This window comes from Colias philodice, chromosome 11 (assembly GCF_061535455.1).
Source record: "Colias philodice isolate Cphi_HAF_F1 chromosome 11, ilColPhil1 Martin Lab GWU primary, whole genome shotgun sequence".
Classification (NCBI taxonomy): Eukaryota; Metazoa; Arthropoda; class Insecta; order Lepidoptera; family Pieridae; genus Colias; species Colias philodice.
In genome coordinates, this window is record NC_143096.1 from 9,213,789 (window position 1) to 9,238,833 (window position 25,045).

General features: G+C 32.0%; 2 protein-coding genes across 4 annotated transcripts in view; both read right to left on the reverse strand.

Moving 5' to 3' along the window:
• Nucleotides 1-3: 3 nt before the first annotated feature.
• On the reverse strand, nt 4-12,315 carry LOC149484798 (LMBR1 domain-containing protein 2 homolog). Of its 2 annotated transcripts, none has more exons than XM_089701098.1 (10): nt 11,685-12,315; nt 11,113-11,285; nt 10,096-10,474; nt 9,649-9,819; nt 8,461-8,638; nt 7,903-8,084; nt 7,322-7,561; nt 6,297-6,498; nt 5,449-5,547; nt 4-4,983 (listed from the first exon to the last, which is right to left on the reverse strand). In XM_089701098.1, exons 1-10 carry the CDS (start codon nt 11,856-11,858, stop codon nt 4,808-4,810), a joined length of 1,974 nt encoding a protein of 657 aa, XP_089557224.1. In that variant the 5' UTR covers nt 11,859-12,315; the 3' UTR covers nt 4-4,807. The 2 variants fall into 2 exon arrangements, with proteins under 2 accessions (XP_089557224.1, XP_089557223.1); XM_089701097.1 differs by having other exon boundaries at nt 4-5,034.
• A 909-nt stretch (nt 12,316-13,224) lies between these two features.
• LOC149484799 (very long chain fatty acid elongase 7-like) overlaps nt 13,225-25,045 on the reverse strand; it is a 37,692-nt gene continuing 25,871 nt past the window's right edge. The window contains exons 1-6 of one of the 2 annotated variants that reach the window (XM_089701116.1): nt 23,539-23,704; nt 22,315-22,468; nt 19,147-19,337; nt 18,782-18,862; nt 14,802-15,101; nt 13,225-14,393 (exon numbers count right to left, since the gene is read on the reverse strand). In XM_089701116.1, the coding sequence (XP_089557242.1) occupies nt 14,109-14,393; nt 14,802-15,101; nt 18,782-18,862; nt 19,147-19,337; nt 22,315-22,375 (918 nt within the window). In that variant the 5' untranslated portion in view covers nt 22,376-22,468; nt 23,539-23,704 and the 3' untranslated portion in view covers nt 13,225-14,108. Of the gene's footprint in view, nt 14,394-14,801; nt 15,102-18,781; nt 18,863-19,146; nt 19,338-22,314; nt 22,469-23,538; nt 23,705-25,045 lie in introns of those variants that run through there. The other variant, XM_089701115.1, reaches the window with a different exon arrangement.

The following is a 25,045-nucleotide window of genomic DNA, read 5'->3' on the forward strand; positions in this document are numbered from 1 at the left end:
GTGTTTATTTATTACAACATTTTATTTAATTTACTTAAACTATGGAATGAAACAACAATAAATTCTAGTATTTACATAAATAGCTGCGGGATGAATATATAGAATTATATAAACCATATTGACAAATTGATTATTATTTTCGTGATCAAATTACAATAACTGTCGTTTTTATAATATTGCAAATAATAAGAGCTTTGCGAGCTGTATGATAATATAACCATAAATATATACTTAAGCATTTCTTTAACTAAGATCACCTAGTGTTGTTCGCAGCGCTACATCTCTATATTGCTTTATTACCGTGAATGTACGTACAGACCGTATTCTTTATTTTCAGACTTATTAAAAAAAAAAAAAATTGAGAGATACATCTTGTTCGATACACATATAAATTTACATACTACATATTTGATTTGATGTCTGTTAAACGATTTTATGACTTGATTATTATTTTTACAAGATTTTTATAAATTTTGTACAAAATTATCAATTTTATATGTCTGTGAACTAATAAGTAAATGTAGCTATATGCGACTGGCATTCGTAATTGACGGCATATTCATTATTCTACCAACACTTTCATACGCAAGGCTTCCAAGGCGCTATAATTATTCTAAAAAACCTTATTAGATCATTTTGTACATTAAATCATTACTTAACATTGTATATTAAATATTATAATCTATAGTAAACCGTAGTCCTGTAGCTACCCGCGTCTTACCCACAAGGGCCTCTCGCGGACGCTTGCCAACAAGATTTCCTCACCTCCCGCGCCCCTTTTAACGGTCGGCACGTCTCTCGCCCGTGCCGCCGGGGAGGCAGTCGAGGATAAACCGCGAACGCGATACTACGCCTAGCTATAACGTTTCCCGCGCAAACCCTAACTGTCGTAAATCGTAATTTGATTAGTTATCTTGAATTAAGTTAATAATTCTCTTCTATTGTATTGTTGACTTTGTCCCCAGTGACCTTGTGTGTATTCTCGTATATTGTATTGTGACCTTGTGTGTAAAGGCGACCACTAATCCACAACCTATGTATATTTTATTAGTAAAGAACTGACACCCACCCCTGAGTTATCATTTTCTGCCTGCTGGCAGTGGCGTACCCCATACATATGACGACCTGTCTATATCTGGCGTCCCAACAGTGGGTGGATTAGTGGTTAAACGATTCGTGTTGTGTGGGTGAATTTCGTACGAACTATCTGTTATTTCAGTTAATAATAATGACGAGTACTAGATATGGCAACAGACACGACTCGCATCAGCACGAACAACAGGAGTACCAGCATGGCGGCGAGGGGGATGATGCAACACGCATTCCCCAAACCCCCTCCGCCCCTCACATTGCTGACGCAACATACTCGCAAGAGAGTTTCCATGCTCCTGGAAGGTCTTCAAAGAACACAAACCAATGCGATAAAAGAAATCCTGGATAGTGTTATCGGAAACCGCGCAATGACCTCGACTCCCGCGCCGATGGCCGAAAACGGTAATTTTGCGCGGTGTAAGGCGGTGTTTAGCGGCGCACCTACTGAATCGATCGGAGGATTCATAGACGCAGTGGAAAGCTACAAAGAGTGCGCCAACGTGGCTGATACCAACGCAATTAAACGCAATGTTGTTGACGTATGATGCGGCCACCTGGTGGCAGGGCATTAAGAATCAAATATCTACTTGGGACGAGGTCGTATTTTACTTAAGAAGCGCTTACAGCGACCGACGGCCGCCCCACAGAATATACCGCGACTTGTTCGAAAACGAACAAGGGAAAGAAAATACAGATGTGTTCGTGGCGAAAGCTCGCGCCTTGTTGGCAAGGTTGCCACCGAGTGACTTAACGGAAAAAGTGAAACTAGATATGATATACGGCATGTTAAACATTCGTAAAAGAAAACGACTCCGCAGAGAGGAGTTTACGACATTCGCCGAATTACTAAAACACGCTAGAAATATTGAAGACTCCATGGGAGAAGAGGTACGTCGAGCATCAACAGCGAGGCCATCGCCAGATATAGACATAGGTCGTCACATGTATGGGGTACGCCACTGCCAGCAGGCAGAAAATGATAACTCAGGGGTGGGTGTCAGTTCTTTACTAATAAAATATACATAGGTTGTGGATTAGTGGTCACACAAGGTCACAATATAATATACGAGAATACACACAAGGTCACTGGGGACAAAGTCAACAATACAATAGAGGAGAATAATTATTAACTTAATTCAAGATAACTAATCAAATTACGATTTACGACAGTTAGGGTTTGCGCGGGAAACGTTATAGCTAGGCGTAGTATCGCGTTCGCGGTTTATCCTCGACTGCCTCCCCGGCGGCACGGGCGAGAGACGTGCCGACCGTTAAAAGGGGCGCGGGAGGTGAGGTGAATCTTGTTGGCAAGCGTCCGCGAGAGGCCCTTGTGGGTAAGACGCGGGTAGCTACAGGACTACGGTTTACTATATATCTTATTTATACATGACTATTCTACACATTGCAAATATTATTGAGTAATTATTATAGTAAGTATTTATTTCAATCACTATTAATTCATAGGTTTATTATTGTTAAAATTTACACAAACATATTAATCCACATGAAGAAAAATTAGCAATTGATAATGTTATAATGATAACGGTAACTATTATACATAACGTATATGCGAAATAAAATACCTTTATTACTCCAAAGGCTACAAAATAAGGCCGTATTTTTTTTTATTTATTTATAATACGTTTAAGTATGTACGCAGAGCAGCGTATACGTATTTGAAGTATCTGATAAAGAATTTATATTATTTTTATAAGCAATGAAAAATGGATTAAGTCTTATATTAAAGTCTTATTAAAAATCAATTTTGAATCGGGCTCTAAATAATCACTACAATTAGTATTTTGCGTGTGTCAATATGAAAACAAGCGTGCTGAATAAAATTAAGTTACTAAATTTTATGTTAGCCATCATAATCTCAAAGTAGCACCAACTTATTGGTGAGCTGTTTAATAACAATTATACGGCTATAGTTCGTACTATAATATATTAGGCAAAAATTCTTGTCAATTTTTGTGATTTATACAATAACTGTCGTTTTTATATGTAATATTGCAAATATAAATAGATGCGAGCTGTAAAAAGTCAAATCAATACCTAGTATAAGAAATTACAGTTAAAAACATTTATTAATATACACTTCAAGCATTACTAGTCAAAATGTATATTTTCTGAAAAGAAATTCGAATGTTATTATATATTTCGAAGTTTGTATATTTTTATAAACTTGTAAATTTTATACTATGACAAGAATTTAGCTACAAATTATTAACTACACACACACAATATACACCCTGATAAAAGCTTTTAAATATTAACACTATTATTACTAACATTATAATATTATATTAGGCAATTAATATAAATAAATTTTACGCGTAGATATAGTAGAGCCATTTTAATAGGCAACATTTGACAGTTCAACAAAATTCAACAACGTAACCTAGTAACGACGACATAGAATAACATGATATTTCGTTTTGTTAGAACTGCACATTTGCTTAACTTTTTTCAATTACGATTACATATTTATAATAATAATGACCGATGCAACTAATTTTAAGATTTGATTTTACTGATAAACCATTCTAAACATAATAAACATTTTCTTATTTAAAGAACTGACGTCGCTACAATTTTGTGTCAATAAACCTTTTTTCTTTATAAATACCAGAGACGTTACTCTAAAAATCGAAATCTGACATCTAGAATCGAATGCATTGGTTACTTGGGAATAAAAATCATCATAAATTATTGACATGTGTTTCAAGTTCGATTGACAATTGTTTCAAGTCCGTATCGATTAATTCGCTTTAATCGATGTTTTTAAGCAAGTTACCACCCTATGAAGATAAAATTGATAGACGTCAAATGTTGCCTATTAAATTGGCTCAACTATAATTGCCTTAATTGCACTAGATGGTGATTACAATTTGTTCTAAGTATACACTACTTATGATTGGTCGTAAGGGGTCGTTTATGTTTTCAATATTTACAAATAATATATCTCTATACGTTAAGACGCAAACTAGATTTATACTGGCTTATGTAAATACAATGCAATTACTGAAGTAAAACATTTTTATATGCATACTTAATTGTTAAAATTACGAAACAGGAGCAGCTGCAAAAAGCTGCAATATGAAGACTAAATTGTCTAACCTTCATCTATAAACTAACTCCATCAGCATTCAGAATCACCCAAATATTTTTAAAACGACGAATAAAAAATTATTATAATTAACGTTTGCAAGGAGTTCGTACAGATTAAATAAAATTATTTCTATGCTGCATATCTTTATATTATCTCGTTGTTTTAAAGAGCTTTTCTTTCGAGCTAACACATCCAGAAATTATTATAATAATAGGCCATAATATAGAATACTTTAACACACGACATCACTTTAATACGATTGCTTACATAAAGTAAAATCCATCCTTAAAAATTATAAAACATGAAGAATATCAGCATATTTTTTGAATAATAGATAATAGAGGAAATGAAACACAGTTAAAACATTTAATATATCTATTACATTAAACGCATTGATACAAAAAATAACTGGCATCACAATTACGCTCAATAACTATCCGAAGCAAAACTCTACCTACGTGTCTATTGAGCAGAGTTTTCTAATCAGCCATACAAAAGATCTTGGTTCTTATTGCGACGTAATAAGGTTTTAATTTCAATGAAAGCTTTTTACAATCATTGACGATCTTTTATCAGACGATTTAAGCTGTTTATAAAAAACGATTAAACATCATCAAATAGTCCTCTAGGTGGCATGGTCAGTTTGTCCCTCCTATCGAATTCCGTTCTAACCGCCGGTAGGGTACTTTCCCCGAACCTACGGTCTAGTTCATCTTCAAGGGTCAGGTTGGGTCTATTGTAGGGTTGTTCTGCTTGCTGGTAGCTGTGTGTCTGTCTGTCTGTTGGCGCGTAGTAGTCGTTGTCGACATCGTGCAGAAGCCCGGTGTGGGCTGCAACGTGACACACATGCACAATAACTAATGCATTACTTGGATATTGTTGGAAATGTTTTGGGTTCTAATGAAACTGTAAAATATGACTACGATTCTATTTCCTGATAGCAATTATTAGTTGAATTAATAAACAAGCTACTACTTACTACTACATACTTCTGAAAAAACATTGTATAATAATATTTGATAAATCAATCGATTAGCTTTACGTCATTATAAAAAATTATGAAAAAGCTTTAGTGTGACATCAAACCTCTGATATAAGATATAATTTATATGACATTGTTATTGTTAAATTGAATTACAGAAAAAAAAAACGAAATCAATACCACTAGAATTTTCTTTATCATTCTATCATCTTAAAAAAAAACAATAAATTCCCATTAATAACAAATCAAATTCGAGTGTTACCTCCATCGTTGTCCCGTGCGGTGCGGTACTGCGAAAACCGCTCGCTGTAGTCGCGACGACGAGACATCGACTCTTCTACGCGCTGACGGCGACGCTTCTCTGTAACAATATTAAGTATATAGTAAACTAGCTTTCCACCCGCGGCATCGCCCGCGCAGTCAAAGAAAAACCCGCGTAGTTCCCGTTCCCGTCGGATTCCCGAGATAAAACCTATCCTATGTCCTTTCTCGGGTATCAATATATCTCTATACCAATTTTCATGCAAATTGGTTCAGTAGTTAAGGCGTGATTGAGTAACAGACAGACAGACAGAGTTACTTTCGCGTTTATAATATTAGTATGGATAGTATCAATCGCCTCTGTTTATAATTTGACCTTGACGCAGACAGGTAGAAAACTGAAAGCATTTCATCGAAAAAGGGTCGACCAGTCGATAAGATCCTGTTTAAGATGTGGTCGGGTAGTTATATGTATGCTATGTAGCGATTCACGCAAAATTCGTAAGTCAAGACTTTCAGGTGTGCTCGGCACTCACGTTATTTTTTAATTTCTCTTAGGGCCGATTTTTCAATGCTTGGATATAACTAATTCGTCGAATAATGTATAAAACTACCATTTTAAAAACGTATTCTAATTGCCCGTATTTGACAGTTTACGTGACATTTTAATATTATCGTGTAATACTTTATTGGACGGATAAGTTTTATCCAAGCATTGAAAAATCGGCCCTAAGGCAATAATGTAATGAAATTATTATAAAATACGCATATCTGAAACAGCCATCTGGCAAGAGAGAGCAGTATTGCCAACTTTTGTGGGTTTTGTACATTTTTTCCACTTTTTCTTACCCCGTTTAACAATCTCCCGTCCCTCATCCACCAAATCAGTAGTGAGCTCATCATCACCAATAAACTGCTGGAAGCCGCACATGGACAGCAATCTGCTGCCCAATGAGAAGTACGTGGCTAGGCAGAGGAATATCACCAGCATCGGGAAGTAAATGTTGAAGCCCTGCGCTATGATGCGCAGTACGTCCATGTGGCCCATTATCTGGGGAGGTTATATGGGTTAATTTGATTTCATTATTAATAACTCAGGCCCCGGAACCACAGACACTATAGAAAATCTATTGTGTCTGGGACCGATCAGGCCGCTTGGGGCTCAATGGTTAATGTGTAAAATAGCGGCTTTTGGTCTTCATTTTCACATGAAAAATGTTGATTTACTGAATTAAGGCAGTAAAGGTATTTTTTGCAATTTTTTGTTGCATAAAATTTCGTGTATTTTAAGCTAATGGCACAGAATACATAATAGTAGCTAAACGCTACAGAACGGACACTCTCCGCCTCCCGCCAAAATTAAACTTACCTCACCCCGCGCGATCGTGATTAAAATGGGCCATATTTTTCTGCAAGGACGATACGCAACGAAGATTGACAACATTAATCAAATTGACTTAAAGTAATTTTATTATTTTGGAATTGTGATTATCGTTTTTCGTAGAAAATGGTTAGATATTGTGCTGTTTACGGATGTATTTCATCAGAAAAACGCGAATTTTTTTTTACGCTAGTCACAAATGTGCCAACCATAAAGCGTTAACACACACATTTGCAGTCTCTACAGTGTGACTGTCAAAACGATAATTTTGTATGGAGTGTCCGGGGTGTGCTAATGGTAAAAATAGTTTGATGTCCGTAATATTTTATATAGGCCATATAACAAATTAAAAAATCTATCGATTTAACATCTTACAGTCGTAAGCAGAGATTGTAGAACTCTAATTTAACTTCTCCTGTAAGAATCATGTATCAATGAAACAAAATACTACTCTAAATTATTATTAGTAAATATTAATATTATATTATTTTACCTGCGTATAATAAGTCTCCATGATCCTAGACGTAATAATATGCGAGTCGAGGTGCGTCAAACTGAGAAAGTTCAAGCACATAGCGGGTGTGAGTCTACACGCCATCATGCCGGAGAAGATCAGACTGTATTCATTCGTTTGGTGGTGTGGAGCCAAATAGTACAGGTTGAGTACTCGTATCTTTAGTACGGTTGAGTACGCGCAGTAGAATATGTACCCGATTATGAGGGTTGATATCGTCTGTAATGGAATGTTTAGTTTAAAATAGGATGCGGTTTTCGTTGTTTAGTAGGTGTATTAAAAAAGGTCGATTTGCGTTTCTGCATTTTTTATTAATTCCGAAAATTTTTGATGAAATGTAAAATTTACTTGCATATATGTGTTACAATATGTGGCTATTTAATTATTTAATTAGATATCCACCATTGAAAAGAAAAAATAGATGATACTACTATATATAATAACATTTTATTAGATAGTAATTAATTAGGTTTCACCTACAATTTTAATTTTTTAATGATTTCACTGAAGTCCAAAAAAGGCAAAAATCCTGGGAAAAATTATAACATTGCAATACTGACCACAATAGCAACATAATTGAAATTATCCCCCGCCGCGTTAACAAAGATGGCGAACAGCGACAGCACTGGCGACTTGTTGAAGAATGTCAGCTCCGACCACACAACCATTACCGATAGGACGCAAGTGATCACCGCCATTGTCTTCAGGAAGTACTGCTTGAGGAAACACTCCCAGTACCATTCTGATTCAAAAATTATTTGAAATAAATAAATATGTACGTATGTCACCAACTACCTTAATTAGCCATTTAGTTAACTGCCTGAATGATATCCAGCCATTCAATTAAACAGTAAATTACTTAAAATTGAACTTAATTTTACACTTACACAAAAAGGTTTTAGGTCGTTCATAGGCTTTCAAAACTTAAGCTTAAGCAAACTTAAGCAATTATCAAATAAAAATTATCTGGTTATTTAACATCTTGAAATTGATAGATTGAAACACTGGATTAATAAGACTATGTTTATCCAATATACAGTATAGTATTAAATGTTCAAGATCAGTGCTCTGTTCGTTATTTTTTTATAAAGTTTGTCCTTTCATTCATGATTACTTACCTACTATAGGTGGATAGAATAACCTCTGCAACCTTGGTCTGGGCATATGGAAGGTATGCTGAAACCTATGGTCCGGTGATCGACTGTTGGTAGCGATGTCTTCTAAATGGTAGATCTTTTCTAGCATCAGACCGTATTGGGTCTCCGTGCGTTGTAACACGTGGAGCGCTTTGATTGTCTGTGAGGAATTATTGATTTTACTTTGTTTTGTTTGTCGATTTGATTAATTCTTTGTTTAAAAAAACATAAAATTATAAATTGACTCGATAAAAAAAATCACGAAGTTACCTCTAATTTTCATACTTTTCCGATTTCTACTTGACACATGGTAATACCTATTATGATTTTTTTTTCATAAACAATTATATTAAACCACTAGCTGCGCTTCGCGGTTTCACCCGCGTGGCTCCGCTCCTGTTGATCTTAGCGTGATGATATATAGCCTATAGCCTTCCTCGATGAATGGGCTTTCTAACACCGAAATAATTTTTCAAACTGGTAGTTCCTGAGATCAGCGTGTTCAAACAAATTAAAACAAACTCTTCAGCTTTAATATTAAGTATAGATTATAACAATAAAAATCAGAATCCTCTGTAATAATAGTTCAGAGACGTTATTATTATTATAGTATTTATGCTACATATTTCTATTAAATAATTATATCTTTTAACTGAATTGCCAATATTGTTTTCAAATTGCAAATTACTTTTTTTATTCATAAGGATTTTATTCAAATGAACATCAGCCGAAACAACATAATTTTGTCAACGTCTTCTTAGTAGGAGAGCCCGTGGGAGATCGTCCTTCACCGATCTGATAACCAGATGAGACGTATTTTTTATTAAATATTTTTTATAAACAAATATGCCTATAATTGCTTGCCTATCGATAAGTGGTCGTGGCTATTTTTAATTAAATTAATTTTTATGGATTTTTTTTTCATCACCTTCATACTTTTGATAACCAAATGAAATTTATTTTACTGATAAGTTTTTGATACACAGAATATGCCTAGGTATACTTGCCTACTCATTTCAGTGTATAACTACCTGGCAAGCAGGTGTGTGCAATTAATAGAAGATTCGTAATTTTGCTTTATACCCCCTCTTAAATAACAACTTATTTGTAGAAAGTATCCTACAGACCTGTAAAATCGATTTTTTCATTTAAATAAACAGTAGGACAAACCTTTTTGTGTAAATTAATTAAGCTCTTCAAAGATGGCGGCGGGGCCCTATCGGGTGGAGCCCTAGAGTTGAGTTTGTCTCTAAGTTGTACTGGTAACTTCTGAACAATTGTTTCCACATGTCGCTGTAACGGATGACCTGGCCCTACTGCCGCTGTGATTGTGTTTAAACTCTGAAATATAGAAGAAAAAGCATTGTTTTATTGCATTTATTTTTGTTTCTTAAGTTGAACATTAATAGATTGTTACAGTAGCTGTTTTTACAGGATTTATTTTCAACACACAATATTGGTATACATTATAGACTTTTGAAGATACGTAAGGTAATAAGCATAATATAAAACTTATAAGAAAATGGATACCAAAAAAGATCCGTAACATGCAGTAATTCGCAAACAATTTTACTCGTAAAATCATAAATATTTATTATTATTTAACATAGCCCTCACCTCCAATATATCATCAATTGTCTCTTCCGCTTCACATTTATCAGTACTCAATTTAGCTATCTTGAAGTAACTGCAGGACAGAGTATAATTCTTCTTTGAGTTGTTCCACAGATTCCTAGGCACTTCCACTAGAGCGTACCCAAGAAGCAAGATCAATAGAAACAGACCCCATGTGTTACTTGCTGAAGATGCTATGGCCTTTATTTTAGATCCGTCTAGTTGTGCTCCAGATGTGAAGGCTAGGTATATAAGAAGTATGCCACATATGAATAAGTAGGATCCATAGTATATGGCATTGTCGACGAGCGCTGATTTTAACTTCCCTTTCACAGTGAAATCACCAGCTTTACTGTATGATTGCATCATTGGCATGATCAACCTGAAATTTTTATTTTATAGCAGGTGAATAAATATATTGTTATGTTAATGCTATCCAATTGATATTATTCTCTGTATAGTAAACAGCCTATTATATTAATTATGTAAAAGATATTTTATTAAAGAAAGATAATACTAAAATTTTGTTAAAGATAATTCAAAGTACATGTATTTAGTGGAAAAAGTATCTTAATTGATATACACTAATCTTTTTTTTCTGAATCATATTCACAATTATAGTTAGAGGCTGAAGCAAGACCTTGTTATAATTATTTATTAGATGCTTATGCAATAGCCAACCATGAGAAGTTTTAATAAGCTGATGAATCCAGCACAGAATTGTATAAAAATAATAGTTGAGCAAATTATTTATATAATATTTATAACTAATTGTTCGCCCCAGCTCTGCACAGGTCATTTTATCGGTTGAACTTCATGGAATAAATATTTAAAATAAATAAGCCAAATTGGTTTGGCTAATCATGTCAACATTCTTTTTATGTATAGATTTAAAAATTTTAAAAAGTTTAACCCATTGAGCCCCGAACGGCCCGATCGGTCCACGACACAATATATTTTCTATTGTGTCTGTGATTCCGGGGCCTGAGTTATTAATGACTATACATATAATATACAAACCATGTCAAACATTGTGACGTCCAATACACCACTCTCCACAGGCTGGGGAATACATTATCGGGCCATGATATAGGGCATACATTGACAGGTGCCGGTGTACTTGATACATTAACCTGAGTTGGTGTGATGACTGGTGTAGAGGCATTTAGGCATTGGTGTTGGCGGTATACAGTCTGAAAAATAAGGTTTCTTATGAGAGAGGAATAAATATTGATGATAATATTGTATTTTTTTTATATAATAATAAAAAAAAGGCAAGAATACTTTGAAGTTATGGTAAAATGTACATTTTTTTATGATTCATCATTATAGTCACTGATACAAGTAATAAATGATAAAATTTACTCTTAATATAGATACATCATGTGATTCCTACTTTTAAGACACTAAATTGAAATTTGTTTAGAATGCATGTGCATTTTACAGTATTTGGAAAATTTGGATTGGTATATATTTAAAAAGCCTTCATAGCTTTGCACTAGCACTAGTATAAATTAAGGTTCAGTCATGTGAAATAAGATATATAATTAAAACAGGGAATTAGCAATTTAAATTAAAAATAAGAGCCATACCCAAGAGATATCCAATGGCAATATAAACATAATTAAGAATGAAAAGTACCACGCCGTCATCACAGACACTGTCACAATAATATGATTTCTATAGCAATCTCCATATCGGTACAATAATGTTCCTGCTAATATGAATGCAGATATAATTTCCACAATAAATAGGTTATAGTACATCTTGAAGCTTATCTTTATCAATCAAAACAACAAAGAAATAATATTTTCAATTCTTATCAGAAGATTTTTGTTTTTCTTTCCACGCTCGAACTGCCTCGGTTTGAAGCTCTTCGAAATGCGTTTGGGTGCTGCTTTTCAACGGCAATAATATAGGACGAGGAATTTCATATTCTGCTGGACATTCTTCGTAAAACAAAACACCAGAATCTGGCAGAATAGGATCAAATTGTATTGCTATGGTTTTTTCCGTTTTCTCTGCCGACATTTTACGTATTACACTGCCGTTTTTGAGTCATTGTTACCTATTAAACGACTCTGATATTAATACGAGTAGTTTTATTATTATCTTGTAATGCTTCTTGAAACAAGTATTCACAGCCCGAATTAGGTACCTACACAAAAATTCAACAAAATTGATTTTGTAATAATGAGTGATTGAATTGATGATTTTTGACAATTGACATGTATGATGTACACCATTTGACACACGACATATCATAATATAGACTATAAATAAATAAAGATTATAATATATATTCTATCAATAGGAATAGAACAGAAATAAAAAAAAATATAATATATCTATTACCTAACTTTGTCCTAATCACAATTCTATCCTTATTTATAAACAAAATATAGCCTTTATGTACCTTCTACCTACACAGGATTAGACAGAGAGAAAAAAATCGCTATTATAATATCATGCAGGATTACTTTTATCAGAAAATAAACTGTTTTTATAGTTAATATTCGTTCAATTATAAATTATGCCATACAACTTCCATTATTATGATACTGGAAGTTGGGAATTAAAATACTCTAGATAGAAAACTTTACTCAAAAGAAACATCCCATTATTCTTATAAAATAATGAAAACTGCATTAAAAGTTTTTGGGAAATTCGCTTACCAGCCCCCCTAGACAAGTGGCTTTCTATTAGCGTAAAGTTTAATAGAATAGATTAAGAATGTATGAGATTGACGTTTGATTACGACGACGACGACGATTGATTACGTCAATCTCATACATTCATAATCTATTCTATTAAACTTTACGCTAATAGAAATCCACTTGTCTAGGGGGGGGCAGCGATTTTTTAAAAGTGATTTTTAGTCGGTTCGATTCCCGGTCGAAGCAAGTGAATTTTTGAAAATCTTAGAATGCAGTTCATCATCTTTCTGAAAATAAAGGAATGTTTGCTTTCAGCAAAGTTGCTATCTATTTCAAGTACTTTCCTTCCAGGGCCCATCGAAAATTTCCCAAACATAATGTATTATGCTCTTATTAGTACCTAGCTACCTACGGAGAAAAACAAGGGAAAGGACAAAAGGGTATATCAAAGAAGAGGAGATGGGAAATAAAACTATTTTGTAATTGGATAACAGTTTACTTAAGTCTTCGTTTATGTCCCATTACAAGATTATTAAAAGTAAACTAATTCGGTTTAAGAGCCGACGTAACACTTTGGAAAAAATCTTTAAAATGAAATTGTAATAACACATTTTCCCTTTTTATTATAATGTTATAATATATACAAGGTTTATCCGATAAAGCTTCTTTGATAACAGGTAACTTGTCGTTATTTAAGTTAAACATCAAGGTAACACGCGTTTGTAAACAATGAACAATTACGAACTAGCTATGAAATACAATTTGGAAGACCTAGATACATCACATTATAATATAAAAACAGTAAAAATTTTGTTACTTTATAAGGCAATGAATAACATGTTGTTATAAGTTTAATAATAATAATGGGAGGATTAAACTTAAGGTTTACACAATATAAGCACCAAAAATCCATTATAAGTAATGATAGAGTATAAAATGAATATTGAGCAAAAGGCTGAATTAATTCTAATCTATGTACAGTTAATGAAACATTAACATTAATAAGAATAATATATAGAAAAGTATTTATTTAAAAATAAATATTTTTCTTATGTTATTCTGTGCGTTAATGCGAAAATATTTAATTGTTGGCATCTAAATCCAATAAAAAATATCCTATGACATTAAAAGTACCTATAACATTATATGACTCTCCCTACTTAAAAAAATATTTGTATGTTTATTCACTATTCCCTTCCTTATTTTATCCTCAAAGAGATAAAATCGTAAATCTATTCGTAAATGTACATCATGTCTATATTCTTACTTTCCTCCAAATCTTAAATTATTATTTACAATTTATATTTTAGTCGTATTGCTTGTATATTATAATTTTTTGAAAAATACAAGAGTATTCGATTATTCGTCTTTCTTTGTGTGAGTTGTCCCATTTGAGGTACCGTTCGCGACGACGCCATTTGTTTTGTGGCTGGTAACACCGTTGGTCTTGCAATCCGATACTGCGTTGCCATTGGCTACTTTCTTTTTGCTCTCAGGTTTGCCATACGCTTTGTAATAGAAATCGTAGAAGAGGTAGTAGAAGAAGATCGAGTTAGGAAGTGTGAAGACAACAGACCATCTTGGGTAGCCGCAATCGTAGAACAATAGCTGGGATGAGTGTAGGAATGCGATGCAGAATTGTAGCTGAAATAATAATAATAAATTACTCAAATGTTGGCAATAAAAATCTCAAAAGGTGTAGTGGTCATGACATTTAAATAACAACTACTAATGGTCTATTTGATGTGGAAAGACTACATTTTAAGCCGTAACTGGTTACTCTAGGTAAATAGTTAAGTCTATTTCTAAGAATTACTAAGATAAAAAAGTAATGTAACATAAAGTTGTATCATTGAGGTCTAACAAAAAAGAAAATTCACCGCGTACAGTACGATTCAAACTTAATGGCGGTTCGAAACATCGTAAGATCCGAATTGCGCAGAAAACAATTTTAGGTATAATTAGCGGGACGTTAAGGGACCCGCACCCGCAGTCGCACCTGCACCTAACTTCCGCGAACTGTAGGTATATATGTATTAGTAGTCGACATACCATTTGAAGCGTAGTGATGTGACGTTTCCAGAACAAGAACCTCTGGTACTGCGGTCCCATGGCTGCCAACATGTAGTAAGTGTACATAATTATATGTACGAAGGAGTTGATCACACCAATGAGAGTTCCATGACCTCCGGGGTAGTATTTAGTGGCGCCCCACGATATCATTGGCATCACTGTGTGGTGGTACAAGTGGAGGAATGTTATTTGTCGATCCTTTTTCCGTATCACGAAGAATATCGTGTCGAGAAGTTCAGTCATTTTCGCGAGGAAGTATATGTAGACACCTCGTGCTACCTGAAATGGAGATTTAAAAGATAAGCTACAAAACGCAATAAGCTCTATTTCTTTAATTCAGTAGCCTTTTTGAAGTAAAACTTCTTTAGGCGCGACTAGGGAGTAACTCAGATTTATTTTCTGACGGAAGTAACGCTTACTATAGTCTGCGTAGTTTCCGCCATTTAAAAATAATAATTCTGATTGGTTGTAAGTATATGTCATATACTACACGCTTCTTGACTTATACGCCAGCTAGTGGCAAATATCATAATCAATTAGGATTATTTATTTTCAAATTTTCAAACGGATCAATTGTGAATAGCAAAGTGAATGAAAAATTCAATAGTTTTAAAAACATTATTTTAAATTGCAAAATTTTTTGAAAATCTCTAAATATACTTGTTTATTTATTACTTTTAAAATAAGTAAATTAAAAATAAAAATAAACATGTTGCGGATTATAATCAATCTATTTTAAATATTGCTGAAGACAAAGTAGTATCCATAGCAACAGATATGTATATAGGTTGTCATTCAGTTGAACAAGAAGCATATGTACGCCAACAATTTCATAAAATGTCAGTTATTGATACAGGAGGATCGCCTTATGAAATCATATTAGTTCTTAACAAATTTTACATTATTACAACCAATATTGATGTATCTGATGGCTTAGCCAACGGTTGTGTTGGAAAGTTAGTGTATATTGAACGTGATGACAGTGATAACATCATACGCTTATGGCTTGAGTTTCCTGGTAAGATAGGAGAGAAAATTAGGAAAAAAGCTGCCCATCATATTCAAACTCTAAACATTAGTAGAACAGCAGTCCCAATTTTACGAAAATCGTCATCTGTACCAATGAATAGAAATAAGACAATATTTGCAAAGAGAAATCACTTTCCATTAGTATCTGCTTGTGCGCTTACAATACATAAGTCTCAAGGTGGTACTTTTGATCAAATCGTTTATGAATACAATAAAAGTCACAGTCAGCAGCTGTTATATGTAGCATTATCACGAGTAACTAATATAAATGGATTGTTCATTGTCTCAAACACCGATGACAACAAATTTTATCATGGAAGAAAGCGTCCAGGGGGAATAGTTGATTTACAGTGTGAATTTGAAAGACTTTCAAATTCTCGCCTAATAACACAACAGGAAGAATTATATAACCTTGTAAATGAGAGTAACATTACACTATTTTCCTTCAACTGCCAAAGTTTACGTGCTCATGTTTCTGATCTGAATGATAAAGTATTAAAAAGGTCCACATTGCTGTTATTTTCCGAAACTTGGATGAAAAATGACGAACAAATTCTTATTGAAAATTTTTATTGCGTTACCCAATACAAACGACCCAACTCAACTGCTGGTGGAGTAGCTGTATATCATTCATCTACAGATACACTGAACAATGTAACACCAATTCAAAATATTTCACCAACTATATTATCACAAATTTCCGATGAGGTTTCACAAATTGGTGACATCGCCTTGGTTCGATGTGTTAATACGAATGACCAACCTGTGATTATCGTTGTTATTTATATTTCTACAAATACTAGCCTGACAAATATCATAAAATTTATTCATCAGCAATTACTTCACTTCACAATTGAAGGTTCTCGACTTTTAAATAGTAATTATCATGAATTACCGATGATTCTAACTGGAGATTTTAATGTTAATTTTCGCTCTCAGGAATCTCAGCCGTTAATTGATTTTTTAGAAGAAAAATTTGATTTATCTATGAATACTTCTCGACTTCATTCAACAACGCGTTTCGGTACAACGATAGATGCTGTATTTTCAAGAAAAGTAGCAAATTTAGAGAGTAAAATTTATGTTTCACATTATAGTTACCACAAACCTATAATTTCGTACGTAAGAAATTATGATGACATTCAATTACCTGTTTCGAATGAATAATATTAATATAACATTTAAATAATCTTTGTAAAGCACATGAATAATCTTTGTAAAGCACATGAATAATAAATATAATTAAATTATAATATAATATTTATTTATTTAAGTTAATATTTAATCATTTCAGTGATATATGTCGTCAACGCCAAAGAAGTTTTACTTCAATCGCGCGTAAAGGTTACACGCACACACTTTTTTTATAGTGGGGAAATTAATTCAGTAGCCTATGAATACCTAATATTATTCTACTATATGTAGTGTTAATATTATGCCATAGTGTGTGGAATGAGAAATATTTTCACCTTAGATTTTCACTTAGGTAATGTTTTTCTAAAGTTCTGATGGAAGTCTCTCAATTCGTAATAACTAGCGTGATTTATTTTTTTACATATTCGTGAATTGTCACAATTATATTTGAATGAACATGAATTAAAACCTTTTATTATTTTCAGGAACATAGTAACGTGCAAATGATGTCTTCAATGATAGATTTATCCAATGGTACGAAACGGTAATTGAATAGGTACTACAATCTGATTGAAATAGCTAATAAGTAATAACTATAAATCAGTAAACCGTGATTGTTATTATGCCAATGAATTAACAATATATTCACGCTTTATGAGTTATCTATAATATATCGTAAAGTAATACAATTCGTTTATGACTATAGACTATTGCAATATTGAATTACTTGTTAAATTACTGATGACTCGTTAAATAATTATTTACCATGTTATTGTATGTATAATAGGAGATTTAATTTGCTTTTTACTCTTTGCAATTTTATTAGCATTAAAATAATAAAAAAACTCCATTACTTAACTTATGTTTTTTTGTATCAAACGACTTAGAAAACACAATTTGAATAATAAATATGTACCTAGCTAGATATTGATTAATTTCCCAATGACCATAAATAACAAATAATACATTATTTATGGCAATTTAATACATTTCTCAATACATAACATAGGTCATAGAGAATAGGTAAGGTACATCTTGGTACTGAAAGGAATGTGAAATTTCCTTTTCTACGATGCAAGAGATTCTATTTGTGCATGTAAGTCATTGTGTGCAGTAATGCAGTTAGAGTCTATACATCTGCTTCAATGATTTACATTGGGCTTTGAATAGGAATCATAAGCTATTGTGTTATTATTGCAATTGTACCGAATCATAAATCGCGATTGTACTAATCGGACGTAGACGCAGTGTGCAATATTATGCGATGCATCCTGGATGTTTCAAAAGGTATACTGGGTCAAGTGAACAATTATTGATATAAATGGAATTTCCCTCCAAATTCCAACACATGACTGTTTGTTTGCATGTAGAGTATGCGAAGTAATTTTTTTTTATGTCTTTGTATACTTCGCAATGTCTTTTATTCTTATATCTATCTTATATATCTATAAAATCCGTTGCTTCTTTCAGCATTGTTAGACCTAAGATTTTTTTAAGATACAAGAATCAGAGCAATCATTTATTCTTTTAAAGAATCGGCAAAGGGCATCAGTGACTAAGTACCTGTGCAATTTAAAATTTCTGTAAAACATATTATTGTGTAATGCATGCGTAAATACTAATTGCGAATAGTTAGTTTTCTATTACCTTCTGACAAATATTTAAGATCAACTTAAAAGTGTATATTGCGGTAGTCATATTATATTTTATTTACTGTTGTTAATTTATTTATTTCATAATAACAAGTAATTTACAGGTTTATTATGTATATTTATCGAAATATTATTATTTCTTACCCGCATTGCTTCTGGTGTCCTAGAGAAGTCAACTGGTTGACATTTCCAACTGTAAGTCCTCAACCATCCTGCGTCGAGGCCCTGAAACCGTTGCGTTATTCATTACTTTCTCATTATTAATAAAATAATACTAGGTATTATTAATTACACACGAAAAATATCTAACGGAGTATTAGGTACGGGTGAAGTATCTCTACACTTAAACGAAAACCACCCAAAACTGCTCTAGATTATGGTAGAGGATAAAAAAGGGTTCGTAATATTATAGTAGCTGATAAAAGGTGTCAGTAATTTAGAGTAGGTTATTAAATTTTCATAGTTTACGTAAACGATCGATGGAAATAAACATACAAATATATACGAACCTCGTAAAACAACCAGATGCTAACTAAGACTTGTATGAAGTTGTACACGACTAAGGTTTTCTGTAACTGTAGTGGTTTCTTGTCTGCCATATACCGAGGTCCCCATTTTAATGTGAAATACAGGTATAGTCCTAATATTGTTAATCCTGGCACTGGGCTTGTGATGAGGAACCAATCGTTCGTTCTCGGATCTGAAAGATAAAATAACATGTAAATTATTATTATTAAATATTAAGTGTTTGTTAATATAAGACGCTCACTAGTCGACTGTGACTGAGACACATACATTGTTGAAAAAAATATTTTTTTCATACAATTCAACAAATCTAGAGATTCTTGGATGAATTCAGGTCTTCGAATAAATATTATAGTAAAGTATAACCAACAAAAAGTAACGTTGGTTGTTATATTTGTATGTCTGGATTAGGATAAGATAGGATAGGATATAAAAAGGGTGCTTCTCAGTTTTGTCTTGCAAGTAAAGAAACGAGATCAAATCTAAATAGAAACTGGGCAATAAGGTCATCGTTATAATAACATCAATCAGAATAACGCTATTTAAATAATTGTAATATAAAATATTGCACTTGCCTTGGCACTTATTCATAAATTTTATATTCAACTTTAGCTGGAATGAAGCGTCATTATTTTCATTGTAGTATAGTGTATACGTAAGTATGTAGGTACCAAGTGTTCAAATTCATATGAAAAAGTTTTTGCGTTATGTTTTCGTATTGAGATTTCATATTTCCAGATGGGTTTGTATTAACCCATTTGGAAATGTGTAATTCCATGTATATAATATCTTAATAGTATATATAAATCTCGTGTCACAATGTTTGTCCTCAATGGACTCCTTAACCGATTATAATAAAATTCGTACACCATGTGCAGTTCGATCCAACTTGAGAGATAGGATAGTTTAAACATGTAGGTACCACGGGCGAAGCCGCTAGTTTCGATATAAAAATTTAGGAACTAAGATCTCATAAAGTTAATTAATCAGATACTATCTGTATCTACTATTCTAATAAATCTGCTAGGGATATTTTCAGCATAGAATCAAAAATAATAAATAAATTTTCTTTCGACTACAGTTATGATTTTGGAATTAAAATGATGTCTATTAATGGAAAATCCTTTGTTGGTTTAAATATATATATATATTATAATAAATTAAATATATATATATATATATATATATTAATATATATGTATTATAAGTATTATAATTATTTTAATTTGGTTTAAATAACGATCAATTAAACATATAAAGGTTACAGAATTGCATGCGTTACAAAAAAAGTTGACTAAATAAAAAATGCGTGTTTACCAAACTTTATACTAATATACAAAAATAAATGTGCAACTAATTCCCACATTAATTGATAAATTATACATGTACTAAGCATTTTCCATTGCCGAGGTTGATTATATTAACCGCTGGTGTTAGTTGAAACGTCAGTAAATAACTCATTAGCTAATTAACAATTACAAATTAGCAATTCCTATTCTTTTTCATTGTTAGTATGTGCTAATTTGGAGTTCAAAATGCAGTTAGAGAAATTGTCTACTTAGGGACGATTTTTCAATGCTTGGATAAAACTTATCCGTCCAATAAAGCATTACACGATAATATTAAAATGTCACGTAAACTGTCAAATACGGGAAATTAGAATACGTTTTTAAAACGGTAGTTGTATACATTATTCGACGTATAAGTTTTAACTTAGGATCGAAAAATCAGCCATTAGTACCATTTTCTCTTGGAAGAAAATAATGAGTATCTGTGTGGAAAATCAACACAAGAAGCCTATCTATTTCATCGATCTTATAATAACATTGTATGAGATACTTAAAAAAGTAAGATATTAGCTCAGAAGGGCGATCATTTTTCAATAAACTTAGAGTCGAGAGAGTAGTACTAACTGTAGAGTCGAGTCAGTAGAGTCGTGTCAGTAGAGTCGTGTTAGTTTTGTTTTATAGTCATTGTTAAAATTACTTTAAATAAATTAAATCATAGCTTTTGTAAATTGTGTTACATGAAAAATACTATATTCAATATGGGAAATGAAGTATTTAATATGCTATATTAAAAGTTGGCACCTTCATAGGTATCTTAGAGTTTGGTTGTATATACAAATGTAAAAATATCTATGTTATAATTTTGTACTGCGGTCTGCCCCGAAATTAAAAAGTATGAGTATGCTTTTTATAAACATTACCCGAAGCTAGATAAATTAAACCAACAGTGTTTAATCATATGTAATTATTATAACGGCTATGTTCAATTTAAATTGGCCTTAAAACTAAACATAATTGCTTCTTGCTAATAAAAAAGGTAAGAAAGTGTTAACTCCATTGCAATTTGATTTATAAAAAAAGGATAAATAATATTATAATAATTGATTTTTTTTAATATACTTAATTAAAACAGCGAACTTCAGCAAAGTTCCTTCAACTTTTCAGAGATCTTCCCGTTTTTATTAAAAAAAAATTGGATACGTATTCATAATATAATCTCTATGTAATTTAAAATTTAAATAAATGATTGATAATAAAATAAAAAATGTGATTTGTTTTTTATTTTTTTTTTTTTGAAAAATTTTTGGTTGTCAAATTACACTAATAAATTTCCTAGTTTTTGTCGCATTTACAGTAGGTACTTAATGTACCTATATATTTTAAAATATTTAAATTATTCAGCATAATATAATTAAGTTCACACTTACGTAAATAGGTACTTATGTTCAATAAATTCAAATATATTAACGAAGTTTGTTAATATATTTGAATTTGTTTTCTACCTCTACCTAGAGTTACAAATACCTTTATGCAAAAATTTGAAATGTGACGTTTCAAACATTTCATTCGACGAATTTATTGCGTACTAGGTTTCCGCCCGCGGCTTCGCCCGCGCAGTCAAAGAAAAACCCGCATAGTTCCCGTTCCCGTGGGATTTCCGGGATTTTCCCGTGATAAAAAGTAGCCTATGTCCTTTCTTGGGTATCAAAATATCTCCATACCAAATTTCATGAAAATTGGTTCAGTAGTTTAGGCGTGATTGAGTACCCAACAGACAGACAGACAGAGTTACTTTCGCATTTATAATATTAGTATGGATTGTTTTTAGATTAAAATTAAATACATAAAATAAATAATACTTACCAGCTAAGTCCACGAATAGCCGTTGGTAGGTCTTCGCAAAAGTACTGTTTGACGTCGCCATCGCGGCTGTATCCAATTGTATTTTTTGGTTTTCTACTCTCGCGTCATAAGAGACCTTTCCGCATCTTATTTAGAAGGAAGATCTATGTGGACTCTGTGAACAATTATATTTTGTTAAACAATTTTCAGTTAGCAGTAAACAAACAAAATTTTATTAAACTGTCGCTTATTATCTATATGAAATAAATTTAAAAATATTTAATACACTTTAAAATTTATCGAACGTGTTATTCCTGATCCTTTTGTATATGCTACCTACACTTCTCGTTTATTTACTCTAGTTAAATGCTGTTATAATTCTAAAATAATTTGGAAAATCCAAAAGTGCACGCCTCATAATTTTTTTTTAATAAATATTTTTAATTATTATTTTTGTTTATTTAATAACAATTAAACCACATCGAATCAGACCCTGAAAAATGAAAGGGTTCTATTCCTGAGCATACTCAAGCGTAAGAGAAAAAAAAAGACTCGATTAGTAAAGTATTTTGGTCGCTATCGTGTTAACAAGAAAAAGGATCCGCACATACAGACACACGGACGTCCAAGACAGAACTTTTTTAAACTCTTTTTTAACTAGTTTAAATAACAAAAATGACATCAAAAATATCATGAACGTTAAAAATAGTGTTTTTTCTTAATATGTGTGTGTATGTATTATCTTACAAGTGCAATGTATGATACATAAAGACATTTTAAGTTTGAAAAATCAGATGTTTTGCGCGAAGTGACAGTAGTACCACCTCAACGCTTCGCTTATGAGGCGTGCAATATAATTAGTACCTATAGTAAATATAAGTTAATGTCTATAATTTATTTTTTTACCATAAGAATAGGTAATCATCGCTATCGGCCTAAAATCATTATAACGAGGATAGTATGATAGTGTAGCTTTCAGTAAAACTAAAGTTAGTAATATGAAACGCTTAACATATAATTTTAATTAAATAAGATCATATTTTATGTTCAGACAAAAATTGTTGTTAAGTATAGTTTCATAGAAAAGTTGCTCTAAAAAGTAACGTTTAAATAAATTAAAATATTGTTAATTTATACTTTATTAAAACTCTACTATTAATTCAGCTAATAATTATTATTCATAGCCGTTTTGTTAAAAGGCAAACCTATTTAATAATAAAAAATAAATTAAAGAATAAGTCTTACGGTCAAGTCACTTTAGCACTAAAAAATCATATAAAATTTATGCACAAATAACATTAAATGTAGAATTAAAATATTCACGTAGAGCAACGCTTTTGACACTTCCTATTTTGTATAATAAAAAAATACGTATATTTATATCACAACCACTTCACAGTAGTGTTTTGCCGCAACTGAGCTTTTAATTTTCCGACCCTTTGACGTCCCTACCCATCCGCCATTTTGAAATTCAGCGAGGGCGGCGCGGTGGGGTGCAACGTACGTCATAATATGTAGATTAAAATATTTTTTAATAAGTAACAAGACACGCATTAAACAATTTAATTAATTATATTGCAATTTTTTACAATTAGGTTTGGTCATCGTTTGGTACGTGAATATTTGACAGAGCAATAACATTTTAAATATTTTAATTGTTTAATATGTATTTTACATACAGGAAGTTAACGCGTGATTTAGCTATACCTAACAACTGCAATGTAATTACTTAGTCATTGTTTTAGTTTACTTGAAACTTTAACCATTTTGAACTTAACAGGTCACCTAATAATCCTTGAATTATTTTTATAAGTGTTGTTTACATAACAAAATATTTATTTGAATGACAATATGAAAGATATTTTAAGTTTATTTTTGATTGTGTATTCTAGGAAGACACTAGTCTAATAATAGTACTCGTATAATACTTCGGATTAATTTAATGAATAAAATAAACAATTAATGCTGTAAAATTAATATAGTAATTCTCCATATTCTTTATGTATATCAAATTAAGGAAACGTGACTATATTTTTGACTTATTACAAGGCCCCGAAAATAATTAGTTATTATTTCAAGAATTATTTAGCATTATGGATAATATAAATTATGCAAAATTATAATTCTGAATTATTTAAAAATGAAAAACAATCAATCATGCGTAACAACGTATGTACCTATTACTTACCTACTAGTATAATTATTATTTTTATAACTTCTACGATTGTAAATGATATGCAGGAATATTTGTACGAAGAATAAGTATAAGTATTAAAATTAAGAGTACCTACAAGGGATGTAACAGGTAAACTGTTTTTTTTTATAATACATAGGTTCATAAAATTATATTTTTCACCATTATGGTACGTTCCCTACCGTGAGCTCTACCTGAGCAGGAAGAGCATTGCTGCTTTTACTTTCTTCGTCAAATTTCAGATTGCAAGCTTAGGTATCGTATTTATGTATTTGAAAATTTCCAATTATTATTTCTATTTCGGTATTCTCAATCATTTGAATCATCAAATTTTAAAAAGGAATCATATAAAAACCCTTTTTATTGTAGAGTCATGAACCTAAGCATGCCGCATACAATTACCTGGTTATAAACAATTTAAAGAAGATCAAGAACACCCATGTGCTTCTTTTTTCAAAAATGTTAACGACTTTCACTATTTTCGAAGGAACTCACTCTTGACTGTCGCGGCCTTGAATATTTTCTGTAAGCTTATGAAACGAGTTTCTTTACGGAAGT